General features: G+C 42.4%; 1 protein-coding gene across 1 annotated transcript in view; it reads left to right on the plus strand.

Moving 5' to 3' along the window:
- Positions 1-8,694, plus strand: part of pipox (pipecolic acid oxidase) — a 47,319-nt gene extending 38,625 nt beyond the window's left edge. Inside the window, exon 8 of the mRNA XM_055012090.1 lies at positions 7,698-8,694. Within this exon, the coding sequence (XP_054868065.1) occupies positions 7,698-7,828 (131 nt within the window). The 3' untranslated portion in view covers positions 7,829-8,694. The remainder of the gene's footprint in view (positions 1-7,697) is intronic.
- Positions 8,695-14,810: the final 6,116 nt, after the last annotated feature.

Here is a 14,810-nt window from a genome sequence, read left to right on the forward strand (position 1 = left end):
CAGAGTAAGCTTCCGTCTCTAACGTCACTTCCACGAAATATGAAACATGGCGCCAGGCTCGTTTGTGTGGACTGATAAGGAGGCAGAATTGCTCTTAAACGTAATTTTGGAATATAAAGTACAAGAAAAAGCGCCCAAAACCTTGTGAGAGCATCCATACTGTTACTGAATGTAAACACAGGTCGCATATGTGACGTAAGAACATATTTTGTCACAGGCGGTGACGTTTCGAAACGCAAAACCCCGGTTACTGATGTCCACATGCAGACGCATAAAACGGAGAATTCGCAAATCTTCACTTTGGTCGGAGTTTTTAAAAAGAATTGTTTTTGATGACGTAAATCTGCGTTTTTGTGTGGATGATAGGCCGAATCATAGAAAAATATCTTCGTTTTGTGTGATACCCGGCTACGTGTGGACAAGGCCTGAGACATGGTGAAAGAAGGAGAAACAGAAAGAAGGAGAAGGACAGGGGCTTGAGCAGAGATCATAACAAAGCCAGAACTAAAACTACACAGAGTCTCTACAGAAGCCCAGCAGGGACACAAAGCTAAGGACTCAAATTACATAATACACTCAGAATTAACTTTACAGGACGAGGAATATATAGAGCAGACTAACCAAAAGCAGGTAAAACACAGTGTCCTTGGTCCCAGAACTGGATGCCTCTTATCTATGGTTGCTGTCCCACCAACTGGCCTAGTCTCCATCATGTCCACTGTGGGATGCTGCTGCTGACCTTCCTCCAGCCCACTGCTTCCAGCTGCCCATTTCCACTATTCTACTCTGCATTGCCCTTACTATATTTGATATGCTCATCTACACACTGTTTACACCATAACAGTAAACTTATGAATCAGTTGCAATGTTAGCTTGTACTTTGTATGTATCATCTATCTTATTGTGCATGTATCCAATTGTGTGTTATATGTTCCCCACACCCCAGACAATAGATCTAGACTACAAGGCCGGAAAACATGCACTAGTGATGCGGCTACTGGAGTCATAAACAAAGCAAGCAGATTTAAACAAACTATGCCTACGGCAGAAGAACAAATTCCCAACAAATTACTCTGAACAAGTTCAGCAACTAAACATGCTATACGGAGGATACAGCTTCAAAAATAGTGATGGAGGTAACTCTACAAGTGAAAACAATAAGTTAGCTGACAGCAATTTGGGGAAAGGAGGTCTGGCTGCAGAAATCTGAGAAGTATGTCATGGGTGGATCCAGGCAGGAATAGAGTGCTGACAGCATGAAATCAGGAGAACCAGACAGGGAGCAGCACCGAGAGCTGGGCAAGAAAAAACAGGGTTATCCAGAGCAAAGCAACAGAACAATATTGAACTAAGTTGACTGACTGGTTGTAGTTCAACGATCCAGTGTGGAGTAATGGACTGAGCCCCTTTATGGCAGGTAGACAGTGCAGAAACAGGTGAACGACTCCCTGTCACAGGTGTCCACGCTCAGCTGATTATCCAATTTTTCAATTCAATTTCATTTATATAGTGCCAATTACAATTCAGACTTTCTCAAGATGCTTAACAGAACCCAATGCCTGAACTCCCAGAGCAACACTAAGGGAACAGTGGCAAGAAAAAACTCCCTTTTTAACAGGAACAAACCTCCCTCATATGTAGGAAACTATCTGCCAGCTGGGTTGAGAGATACAAAATCAAAAGAGGTAGAAGGAGTAGGGGTGAGGAGAGGGATGGGAGAAGATGGGGGTGTGGGAGACAGGGAAACATATAACACACATTGGCATACATGCATGATAAGAGTAACATAAATGATACATAAAAAAGTGATGCATAATGAATACAGAGTGACAGAGCAAGCCAACATGGAAACTGATTCATAAGTTTACTGTTACGGTGTACGGCTCTGGCATTAAATATACTACATATATAGCTGGTAGTAAGATGCAAACAGTGTGTAGATGAGTATATCAAGTATAGTGAGGGCAATGCAGAGTAGAACAGTGGAAATGGGCAGCTGGAAGCAGTGGACTGGCGGAAGGTCAGCAGCAGCATCCCACAGTGGACATGATGGAGACAAGGCCAGTTCGTGGGACAGCAACCATAGATCTGAAGGATCCAGCTCTGGGACCAGGGACACTCGGACAAGGACACATGGAGACACAAAGTCAATGCCATGTGGTAATGGTTTATATAGTGCATATGCACTATATAAGGTAGGTAGGTAGGTAGTAGATAGGTAGTCAGCAAAGGGCTCAGTGTATCGAGAGAGACTCTCCAGCAGCCTAGGCCTATAGCAGCATAACTAGGGGACGTCGAAGAAGTCAGTTGTGCCCCGTACATCCAGACTCCAACTGACCCCCTCAGGGTCACCCGAGTCAGCCCTAACTATAAGATTTGTCAAAAATCAATGTTTTAAGCCTGGTCTTAAAAATCCTGCATGAGGAAATCACACATTCACACATACCACACTCATGTCCACAGGGGAAAGGGAAAGGAGGACGGAGAGCTGCCAGCTAAGCAGAGGAGGTGGAGGGCATGACAAAAATGATACACTATAGGATTATCAGTCTGGTCTATTCTTAAGGTAGATTGTATACTGTCACATTCGCTATATTGCCAAAAGTATTCGCTCACCCATCCAAATAATCAGAATCAGGTGTTCCAATCACTTCCATGGCCACAGGTGTATAAAATCAATCACCTAGGCATGCAGACTGCTTTTATAAACATTTGTGAAAGAATGGGTCACTCTCAGGAGCTCAGTGAATTCCAGCGTGGAACTGTGATAGGATGCCACCTGTGCAGCAAATCCAGTCGTGACATTTCCTCGCTCCTAAATATTCCACAGTCAACTGTCAGCTGTATTATAAGAAAATGGAAGTGTGTGGGAACGACAGCAACTCAGCCAGTGGTAGGCCACGTAAACTGACGGAGCGGGATCAGCGAATGCTGAGGCGCATAGTGCGAAGAGGTCGCCAACTTTCTGCAGAGTCAATCGCTACAGACCTTCAAACTTCATGTGGCCTTCAGATTAGCTCAAGAACAGTGCGCAGAGAGCTTCATGGTTTCCATGGCCGAGCAGCTGCATCCAAGCCATACATCACCAAGTGCAATGCAAATCGTCGGATGCAGTGGTGTAAAGCACGTCGCCACTGCACTCTAGAGCAGTGGAGACGCATTCTCTGGAGTGACGAATTGCGCATCTCCATCTGGCAATCTGATGGACGAATCTGGGTTTGGCAGTTGCCAGGAGAACGATACTTGTCGGCCTGCATTGTGCCAAGTGTAAAGTTTGGTGGAGGGGGGATTATGGTGTGAGGTTGTTTTTCAGGAGCTGGGCTTGGCTCCTTAGTTCCAGTGAAAGGAACTCTGAATGCTTCAGCATACCAAGACATTTTGGAAAATTCCATGCTCCCAACTTTGTGGGAACAGTTTGGAGCTGGCCCCTTCCTCTTTTAACATGACTGTGCACCAGTGCACAAAGTAAGGTCCATAAAGACATGGATGACAGTCTGGTGTGGATGAACTTGACTGGCCTGCACAGAGTCCTGACCTCAACCCAATAGAACACCTTTGGGATGAATTAGAGCAGAGACTGAGAGCCAGGCCTTGTCTTCCAACATCAGTGTGTGACCTCACAAATGCGCTTCTGGAAGAATGGTCAAAAATTCCCATAGACACACTCCTAAACCTTGTGGACAGCCTTCCCAGAAGAGTTGAAGCTGTTATAGCTGCAAAGGGTGGACCGACGTCATATTGAACCTTATGGATTAGGAATGGGATGTCACTTACATTCATATGCGAGTCAAGGCAGGTGAGCAAATACTTTTGGCAATATAGTGTATCTTGGCAGCCTAATACCAACCTATAGGACACAGTTTCCACCTGTTTTACAAAGTGTTGGATGGTCAAGAATGGAGAATTAGCATGCAAGCAGAAGAGTAAAAATAAGAAGCTGAAAATTATGGATAAATGGTTAAAATGTCTTGCCTGTGCTGCTGAAATAGTTCAAAGATAACTGTTTTGTGGATTTATAATCTATCTGGTGTTATGGATTCATTAAATCTGCTATGGTTTGTCTGTGGAGAAATAATGTCAAACAACTGTATGAAGTCAGTCACTTTAAAGAAACACTACCTACTACAGTAGTTCACTTCTTAATGGGGTACATTCCCATGGTAACATATGCTAGACTTAACCTGCTCCAGAGCAGATTATGTTCCAGATAACACATCAGCACATATAAAAGCACCTCCTACTGACCAGTTAAACCTCTTGGAGTGCAGATAATGAGAAGGGAAGACTTGCTTTTAGCAACATTACTCAAAAACGGACTAACAGATTTGGATGAAATTTTCAGGGAAGGTCAGAAAAGACACAAGGACCCGTTGATTAGATTTTGGCAGTAATGCGGCTTATAGTCTGGATCCACACATTTTGTAAAGATTTCAGCTGTCGGAAATGATACAACTGAGCAGTTTTTATATTTGTTCTTTACTTCCTCTCAAACCATTATACACCACTGAGCAGCTAAAAGAATAAGACTAAAACTCTCTCACGCTGCAATACCAGAAGAATACATCTAAGCAACAAATTCATTAAATATAATATACAACTGTAACTATTGTCAGATCTGTTTTACTTTTAGTCAATATATTGTGTTTAACATCTTGTATTTCTTGAATGTTAAATTTTGTGCACCATTTGGAAAACGTGCCATTCTGCTGCCAGTAGACCAGCCCATGTCTGTGATTGGTCATCTGTTGACAGCTCCACCTCTTTCATTTGAACATGCTTATATCCAGGTTCAGGAGCCCTGGCTGACTTACTGAGTCATGACCAGCTTTGTAAGACCGCTTATACCAACCGCAGTTGCTAGGTTAAGTGAAGCCAGAACAAAAAGGCATCCAGGGCATGCTGAACTTGCTTCGTACTACAGGCCCTGACCACCTTGCACCCTGACTGCAAGACATTGCAGACTGAGAACAACCACCTGTATATTAGCCAAAAAGAATCAGAATCATTTTTAAAGATACACGTCACGTCAGTGTACCAGTGTCAGTGTAACAGCGTATGCGTAGATGTTAACATCACTTTAGGCATTAGACACAATAATTAGCACAACAGATAGTAACCACAAGACAGAATACTCAATATTTGGCTAAAGATTGGCAGAGAAACACAAGTACCTCTATCAAGTTTAGAGAAAAATGTTTCAAATCCTTCTTGCAGTGGGGAGGACAGAGAGACAGAGACAGATCTCTATCCTCGAAGAGGTGACAAGTAGGGAAAGATGGGGCTGAGAATATTATAATAATTAATAGCAGTGCTGTTCCTTTTTTGATTTTGAATTTGTGATATTGTGATTTAAATGATTGCAGGGGGTGCCAGTCATCTTGAATGAGCTGTTGACTGTGAACTGCAGTGTTTTTGTGTTTGTGCAGCTGAGCTGTTGTACCAAGCTGTTAGGATGAAGGGGGCCCTCTCATAAGTGACTTTGTAGAATTGAAGGTGGAGACTTTGTTTTACTTTGAATTGTTTGAGCTGTCTTAAGAAAAACAGTCTCTGCTGGTATTTTTTGGTAGGGTTTGTACGGTTTAAGTATATTGCTGTGGTTCAAGACTCAAGATTCCAAAGTTTTTGTTTGTCACATGCTCATATAGTATATGCCAGGAAATGCAGGTTATAGATTCTGCTGAATTGTATATGAGGTTTTGGGAAGGGGGCTGTGCCTGAAATATATAATAAGTTCCTGTGTTTTTGATGTAATGGCTGGAGGTTGTTAACAAGGTACCAATTGACTGCTTGGGCTACATGCTTATGTCAGTGCTCTTTGTTTGTCCACTTATGTTTATGTCATATTCATATTTATTTGAGAATAGAGACTGAAAAGTAGTGGGATGTCAAGTGGTTTGTAAAGGGAAAGAAAAAAAGGATGAGATTATACAGTCCTGGGAGTGCTCCAGTACTGAGGGTCAGAGTTTGAGAAAGGCCATTTATCTTGATCCTATGTCATCTTCTCTACAGGATTTGCAGGTTTTGGGATTCATGTGCAAAAGTATATTGAAGAGAATCCACTTTTTTTAGTTCAGAACATGAAGTCACAGGCTATTTATGAGTCTTTGTCAAGACCGTGATTAGCTACTGCTTCACAGTGATACCCAGTGGCCGGCAAAGTACTCAAGAGGTGGATTTTTGCCTGGGAGCACAGGTGGTATTGTAAAGAAGTACCTGTGCCCTCAAACACATGTACTGCAGGTAGGTTCTCCAGAGTGAACAGACTCCACTGATCCATACAGGACAATGGCATGCACATGCTGAAAATGCGATTGGAGGATGGAGATGAGAGCAATTTTCCTCTTCTTCATGTCCATCTTCCCACCATACAGAGAGATGTGCATATACATACAATTTGCAGGTAGAAATAAAGGAGTTCCTGAGTATATCTGATGTGGCTATGGGGGCACACTGAACAGCAAAAGTTGGGAACAACTGTCCTAAGCAGTTGTTTTCTCCTGAAACGCGGTGTACTTTGAGTGCCAGACAAAATCCTGCAATTGTCAGGATATCTCCCAATCAGTTCTATTCTCTTATCTTTACAGTCAGTATATTAACAGCAAAATGCTGTGAAGATTGTCTTAAAAAAAACACCAACCGTGTCTGTGTTTTGATGCTAATAGAGTCAAGCAGAAAATGTTGATGTCAAAATAAAAATGCCAAGAATTCGACAAGACAAAGAGTAGAACGTAATGCGTCTGGCCCATGTATGCCAGATGTGTGCTGATAAGTGCCAGAACAAAAAAAACAAAACAAAACAGCAGCAGGAGCACAAATGACTCAGCATCACTTGTTCCTTCCTCAGTCAGCACGAACACAGAGTCATGACTTGGACAGTGAATCTTTATTTCTCAGTATTACCTGTACATGCTCACTCTCCAGCTTTGTGCAGTAGCACTAAACAATCTCAGGGCCATATTGGAGAAGTTCACAAGGCTTATCCATAACAGAGAAAAAAATCCTTCCCCACCTACACTATGGGCATTTGTTATCAAAGCCCAGCACAAGTGCTTTAAAGCAAGTACCAGGGGGTGGGGGTGGTGTGTGTGTGTGTGTGTGTGGGGGGGGGGGGCATGGCTACAAAGTCACCCTGTGGGCATCACCATCCATTGAGGTTTTCCATTCTCCTTCACTGGCAAGATGAAAATTCACATGACCAAACTTTCAGAGCCAAGCTTTTATGACTTCAAAGCCAGGCAGAATCCACAAGAGCTCTGAGACCTTTGTCAGATGTCATTGTGCTGCATTCCTCAAGCCCTGTTGACATTCACTATTTGCCTCTCAGACCTTTGCAACAAAGAGAATCAGGCTGCTGCATTTTGAAAATAGACATTCTCTCATCTCATTCTGAGCTTAAGCACATGAAGCCGAGCAGAGAAAGGACAAATCTCCCTTAATTTTATCATTTGGTCCTAGTTCACCAAAGTGAATAGATGCTCAGTGACAGCCATCCTGACACTTTTGCTCTTCTTTTATTGATTCACACATGTGGGACTTTAACCCATTGCCTGACTGAGACAAGGGCCCGGAGATGCAGGCTATTTATAGGCTAACTACAAGGTGTAGGGCATTTACTCACATTAGAACATTGATTTGTTTAACCTGGTTTGATGGCCTATGTATACACTTTGCTCACTGTAATGACTTTTTTTCCCCAGGTCATGGCTTCAAATTTGGACCAATCATGGGCAAGCTTCTGTGTGAACTCAGCCTGGGAGAGGTGCCCTCCTATGACCTTTCACCTTTCCGAATCAGACGCTTTCAGGCAAAGAGCAAATCAGCTTTATAGAGCTGGGACTGGATACTCAAGTCTTTCCTAATTACAGCAGTTGCATGTTTTGAGTTTATTGTGGTAATCTCGCACTAAACAGAAGCACACAGTGAATATAGTTTTGCTTGCTGCTTTTTTGATAGTAATTTTTTGTTGCCAGTTTAACTGTGTAATCTGCTATGTAGCTGTAAAGCATCATGAAATCCTTCATTGTGTTCATATTAGCTGGCCTTCTGCTGTAATCTGAATTTTCTGAAGAAAAAGTTTAACATTTTAGAAAACAGGTTCTCTAGGTATGAGAAAGATGAGAAAATTGACCAGTAATGTCTTAGCAAAACACCTGAAAAGACCATGGGAACTGTTAGCCTTTGTCTGAATTTTAAAAGCTATGAAACACTGTGCCAAAACGGGAAGTTGTGGAGTCTTGTGAAGTTGGTTTTGCACAGAACACTACACTACCTCTTTAAACTGTCTTTATAAGATTTCAACAGAGATACATTTATAGTAGTTAATAGTACTACAGACTGAGGCTTGCTTCCCCCCCCCACCCCTCCGTGTCCAGTTTTTATACTAGGCTTAGACACAATTACCATACAGAATCATCTAACTCTGGCCAAAAGAGCAAATAAACACATTTTCCCTTTCTTCTAACATCACATATAGGTGAAACCTAGTTTGTGTAATACACAAATACACATAGCCATGTTTCATGCTAAATCTCTTTACATTTATGCATGTGCTGAGCAAAACCTTGACACAAAAAAATGATTACTGTAACACCAAGACAGCAGGATGAAAGCAAAATATGCTTATTATGTGAAGTGTCCTGAGATGACTTATGTTGATATTTGGTTGATAAATAAACTGAACTGAATAAAATTGTATCATTGTAATGTTGCAACACAATCTTGTATTTAAAACTGATAGATCAAAGGACAGCAAACACTGATACAGAGAGTTATTTCACATTTGTTTCTACAGAGCCTTTCCTCTCGCTCCATGAGATACTTTGTCTGTTTCTCAGATTAAGTTGATTCTGTGGATGTGCTGATTCGCTGAGGGTCACAGAGCAGTCTACCTTTGCTACAGAGAAGCTACAGACCTTCTATATGAAGTAGCACTTGTGTTTATTACTGCACAGTTGACCCTGTATCTGTAGACTACAGAGCAGTATGACATCTAACATAGCTGTTCTCCAAAACAAGAACCTTGATAATGAACTGGGAATGAACTAATAGTGCTGTGATTTTGACCATTTTGCTAACCAAGTACATGGTTAACCCTTATGTACCCTAGTGGGGTCATTGCTGGTCTTTTCCTTGTTATGGGGTTGAGTCTGGCCCCCTCCTGGGGGTCGGTGGGAACTGAAGGTTCTTATGGGGGTTGATCTTGACCCCAGCTCCCCATTACATAATTGGCATTAGAGGTTGAGTCTGGAAACCCCCCCCGGTGGGGAGGAGGTGGGGGGGTCTGCTGGGGTCTTTGTTTCTGGGGTCGGTCAGAGGAGGGGAAGGAAGGAAGGATGTATGGATGGATGGATGGAAGGAATGGGGTCAGCCGGGGTCTTTGTTTCTTAGGGGATGAGGGGTTGTTCTGGACCCCGCGGGCGGGACAGGGGGGTCAGCTTCTTTGTTGTTGCTGTTACTGCTGCTGCTGCTGTTGCTGTTGCTGCTGCTGTTTCTTCCTCTTGTGGTGTAGCAAGTGGCACAAGCGGGACAGTAGCAAATCACGCAGCCGGAACGCACGTGAATCAGACACCGGTGGCATACTGTGTCTTGATGTCGTTGCTCCTGGGGCAGACCAGGCATCGTTTCCTTTTTTTCCGAAGGCTGACCAGAAGACGTACGCGGTCTTCGCGGTGGTCTTCGTGGTGTTCCGCACGCTACGGCAGCATCCTGGCAGCAGCAAACTTGTTGTGGACCTCTGGCGCCCTGGGGACAGTAGACGGTCTCGTCGCGCCTGACACGGGCTCAATCAGAGCTCTGTGCAGCTGTTCCAGGAACAACCTTCGCTTGTTGAGTTTTCGGCTTATCTATTCAGGGTGAAGTTCACGCCAAACGACAAACGCGTTGTAGGCCGAGACATCCACTATGTTGTGGAATAGGCCATGGGCCAGCAACACGTTTTTCTTCTACAGCTGTAGGTGGCCGCATCCTTGTCGAGGTTGTCCACCCCTCCCTTGGTACGATTGTATTTGAGAACGGCAGCGGGTTTCCCTCCTCCTCTTCCTCCTCCTCCAAATTGTCTTCCCACAAGCCCAGGTTGATCTACGGTGGCGGCGATGATGGGGCTCTGATCCGTGGTGAGAATGAGGACGTTTTTGTTCTTCTTGGCCATGTACGAGATCAGTCCGAGCCGAGGGCCTCCTCCTCCCAGCTCCGTGGCGGTCGTGACCATCGAGGAGGACACCACCCTGCCCTTGCAATCGAGCATTTCCAGTGGGATTTCGGGTCTGTTGTGCCGAAGGGTGCCGAGGATGGCAAGTCCTCTTTCCCTGAAGAGGCGGACCGCTAGCTGGCGCGAGGTGAAAAGGTTGTTGCACGTCACGGTCCTACCCGAACCCAGCCCTTGCGTCAGGTCCACGACGACGCGACAAGCTAGGTTCTTCTCCAGCGGACCTTGATTGTCGGGTTTTCCCAGGTACATTTGCATCTGCCATGAGTAGCTGGACCTGGCATCGCAGGCGACCTATATCTTGAGCCCGTACCTGGCCGGTTTGTTGGGCATGTACTGCCTGAACGGACATTGGCCTGTGTTGTTGTTTGGTGAGCAAGAAAAGAGGAGAGGAAGGAAAAGGAAAAGAAAAGTAAAAGGGAGTGATTATTATTATTATCTATTTCATTATGAGCTACCAAAGATGCAACTGTAACACACACACACATACGCACACACACACACACACACACACACCTACACACACACACACAAAAAAAAAAAAAAAGCCTTACCTCTCAACGGGACTAGCCTACGGTGACATCGGGGCCTGGGACGTACATTTCCGGCAACCTGGTTCGCCACAAGTCCCACACGTGTCTCGCGGCAGCCAACTTGTCCGAACCGAGGCGTCGCCTGGACTCTCTGGTCCTTCGGTCGTCAAACCATAACACGCTAGAGTACGCTCTCAACATCTTTAGCAGCATGCTGGACCGCAACAGCGGTCGTCCGGTATCGGGATCTCAGAGACTCTCGCAGCCTTCGCCTCTGGACCTGTAGACACCGGAGAGAATGAGCTTGTATTTTCATACAAGCTGACATGACCAAATATTTTAGCAAAACCAACTACTTACATGTGGCCGTGGTGCACCATTGTGTTGCTGTTCAGGATGCAAGGACATGTGAGTGTACCTGGGCTCGCTCATTCTCTCCGGTGTCTACAGGTCCAGAGGCGAAGGCTGCGAGAGTCTCTGAGATCCCGATACCGGACGACCGCTGTTGCGGTCCAGCATGTTGCTAAAGATGCTGTGTGTCTATTTCGTCGATTTGTATATTTCTATTCGCTTGCTAACTGACGCTAGATTTGGTTGCTAGCTCAATCAGTAGCTCTCATCACAACAATTAGTTAAACTTGACAAACATACAAACTGATGGAACAGATACACTAAAATTGACGCCTTTATTTTTACTTGTAATATTCAATCGTGGCAATTTAATGACATACAGAGCAGTATATATTAAAACAACTGTACTACAGTTATAGTGTGCTCTGTGTTTCCCATGTGGAGACATGGCTGCCTTTAAGTCAACACCTCACTGGAATAGGTGTGCTTCTACCTCCATTCTTTAAAACATAATAAAAAGAACTGCAGATGCATGGCTGAAGTGAGGATTCATATTCAAGCTTTAACAAATACAGAAAGTGCTACACCTGTTAAACCTTCAGCTAAAACTGTAAAGGGCATATTTCTATACAAAAAATTGCCACACCACATAGCCTGTTTTACTTTATACTGAGACACTATATGGCTGTCTGCTAGTTTAACTACTAGCCCATCCTCTTGGCTAATTTGAGCTCTGTTCAACATATCCTGGTAGGAACCAGGACATGTTGAAACATCTGTTGATGGAGACTTCTGACCAAACTGGAATCTGCTATGAAACAGCAACCAATAAATTTAGATTATCTGGAGTTCCTCACACACCATGAGCTTATTTTGTTTGAATCATTCTCTCAGCAAATAGGTGGTGTGACAGAAATTACAGAAGCACTTCAGAATCTCCATTATCTGGTCCAGTGTGACATGAATGACAGTTCTATGCCCATTGTGGAACATGAAACAGAAGTTGGTCCTGGTTCTGGCCATCCAAATGTCACAATTGAAAGAGAACACCTGAAGAATTTGCTGGACACACATCTGCCAGTCGCCCGCATTGCTAAATTCATCGGTGTTTCAAGAAGCACAGTTTACAGAAGGATGCAAGAATTTGACATGTCTGTGAGAGGAACATACAGCACAATGACTGACCAAGAGCTTGACATCCTCGTATCATCCATTAAAAGTCAGATGCCAAATGTTGGATATCGGTTGGTTCAAGGACATTTGGTTACAATGGGTCTGCATGTTCAGTGGTGGAGAATGATGGCTTCAATGCATCAAGTTGATGCTGCTGGAATCTTCTCACGGCTCACAGAAATAGGATGTGTTGTTCGACGAAGTTACTCTGTGCAAGGCCCTCTGTCCCTGTCCACATTGACACAAATCACAAACTCATAAGGTAAATAAGCTTGCCAAGGCAAACTATTTCACACAAAGTAAACAGCAAGGGAAACGTCATTAAAAATATTTGATAATACATTATGGAGCCCCTAATTTAAACATGTCCCCCAAACATAATTTAATAGAATATTTTTGTTCACAAAAGCTTGTGTGTCGATGCTAGCTTTCTGGAGCATTCATTTACTTTTTTTAAAATCTTTTTTTTTTTCCACTTTTCATTATAAAAGTCAATTTAAAACAGTCTGCAATTAGCTTACATGGCTAACACATGAGAAGCCTTATTGAAATAGTATTCCCTATTTTGAACAGGTACAATATTGTGGTCTTTGGTGGAGTGGATGGTTACTCAAGGAAGGTAAGTTTTTACTTTTAAATTTATATGACCGTATATATACTGTTTTGCAGTTATAAATCAGAGTAATTTGATCATTATGTAAATATCAGAAACTTGGACAAGGCTGACTTAGCTTGATGAACAGCCGTTTAAAGCTTTAGGTACTTTTATCGTCTTAATCTTCAACAAAAGGAGTACAGATGATTGGTAGTTGTTTTGGAATAACAAATACAGCCAAGTACACAGAGATCGGTATGCCAGCCTTTTAACTTGGTTTTGAGTATTTGTTTTAGCCAGTAGCTTTCAGTATGAAATTTCTGATAATTATAGCAAAATCAAGCAGTTAATATCTCATCTGGATACATTTGTAAATACAAGTAATCTGAAGAGCAATATTGTCTTTTTTTAAATTTCCTGTATGTAATTCATTTAGATTAGTGAAGCTGATTTTGTCACACTATTACCCTACCATTTCTAGCAACAAGCACAAAAAGACATTAATAAAGCAGTTATTTAAAGATGTAGTGTATCTCAGATAGTAACTGTTGGCAGAACTACAGCCCCATTCACTTTGCAGAAGGTAAAATGATATAAAGTTGTGTATTTGACATCAACCTTTTTTTTGCTTTATTATGAATATTATTTAAATGTGCAATTGGTTCAAAGAAAAATTTTGCTGCATTGGTTTTAGCTGTATGTGTCTAATAAACTGGACACTCATTGTATGGAGTGTTTTTGTATGTAGGGTATACAACATTGATGTTTTTCAAAATAACAACAATTGAGATACCAAATACTACAAGGAACTGTTGCAATGTTATATTATGCTGTTAGCTGAACACAGATCTTTACATTATCCATGTGGTTTTACTACAGGTCTTGTACTTGGATGCTGCAACAAATAACAGAGCAAAAACTGCATTTTCATTCTTCATCAGATCGGCCCACCGTCAAGGTATTTCAACCTGATTAAAATTATCTTGTATCAAGTTTGATTTAATCTATATAATTTGCATTAACTATTACTGATATTACTTTATATATTTTCATTACAGGGTTAGGGCAGATCAGGGAGTAGAGAACCCGGACATTGCACATTTCATGTTTGCCACACGGGGAACAGGAAGATCGAGCTTCATCTCTGGAAAGAGCGTCCATAATCAGAGGTTAGTTTTTTTGTATTTTGGTTATGTTATTTACTTTGTGGCTGCAACAATATGTTGTCCTAGCAACTTGATATTATTTTAGAAAAACATACATTACAGTTTTAATCCAAAATAATGTATTTAAAATGTTATTACAGAGTAGAGCGACTGTGGCGGGATGTCTGGGTTGCAGTCACTAGCAAGTACCATGATATTCTTCACACTCTGGAAGAGGATGGTCTACTTGACATATCTGATGCCACTCTTCTCTTTGGTGTACACTACGTCTTTGTCCCTCAACTCCGGGCAGATTTTGATACCTTTATTGAAGGATGGAATAAACATTCTCTGCAGACAGAGGGAGGTCTCACTCCTGAACAGTTGTGGTGTATGGGACATCTACAAGATCTGGACGAGGAGGAGAGACTCGAGGTACAATATAATGAAAAAACAAGTAGAGCATGTATTTTAAAAAGTTGAGTTGTAAGATTGACCAGGAACCATCTGCTATGCATTCTGATAGACTATTACAGACTGTAGTTTACAAAGCCCACACATTTTCATAAAATGAAGAGTACTGTATTGTTTATAAGGCCTGAATCAGGAAATATGTCATCATTTGTGGGATGAGCCTTTTTTTCTTTTCTAAAACTTCTAATGAAATTGAGTTTGAATGTGGAGATGAGAGGCATATATGACAGATGTATGAAAGTAACCATTATCAGTCATATGTTCAGTAACTGGTAACGTTAATTTCTATGCTGATGAATGAAAGCAAAGCATCATTTTTTGTATTGTTTGTGTTT

The sequence above is a fragment of the Amphiprion ocellaris genome, chromosome 7 (genome assembly GCF_022539595.1).
Source record: "Amphiprion ocellaris isolate individual 3 ecotype Okinawa chromosome 7, ASM2253959v1, whole genome shotgun sequence".
NCBI classification, from domain to species: domain Eukaryota; kingdom Metazoa; phylum Chordata; class Actinopteri; family Pomacentridae; genus Amphiprion; species Amphiprion ocellaris.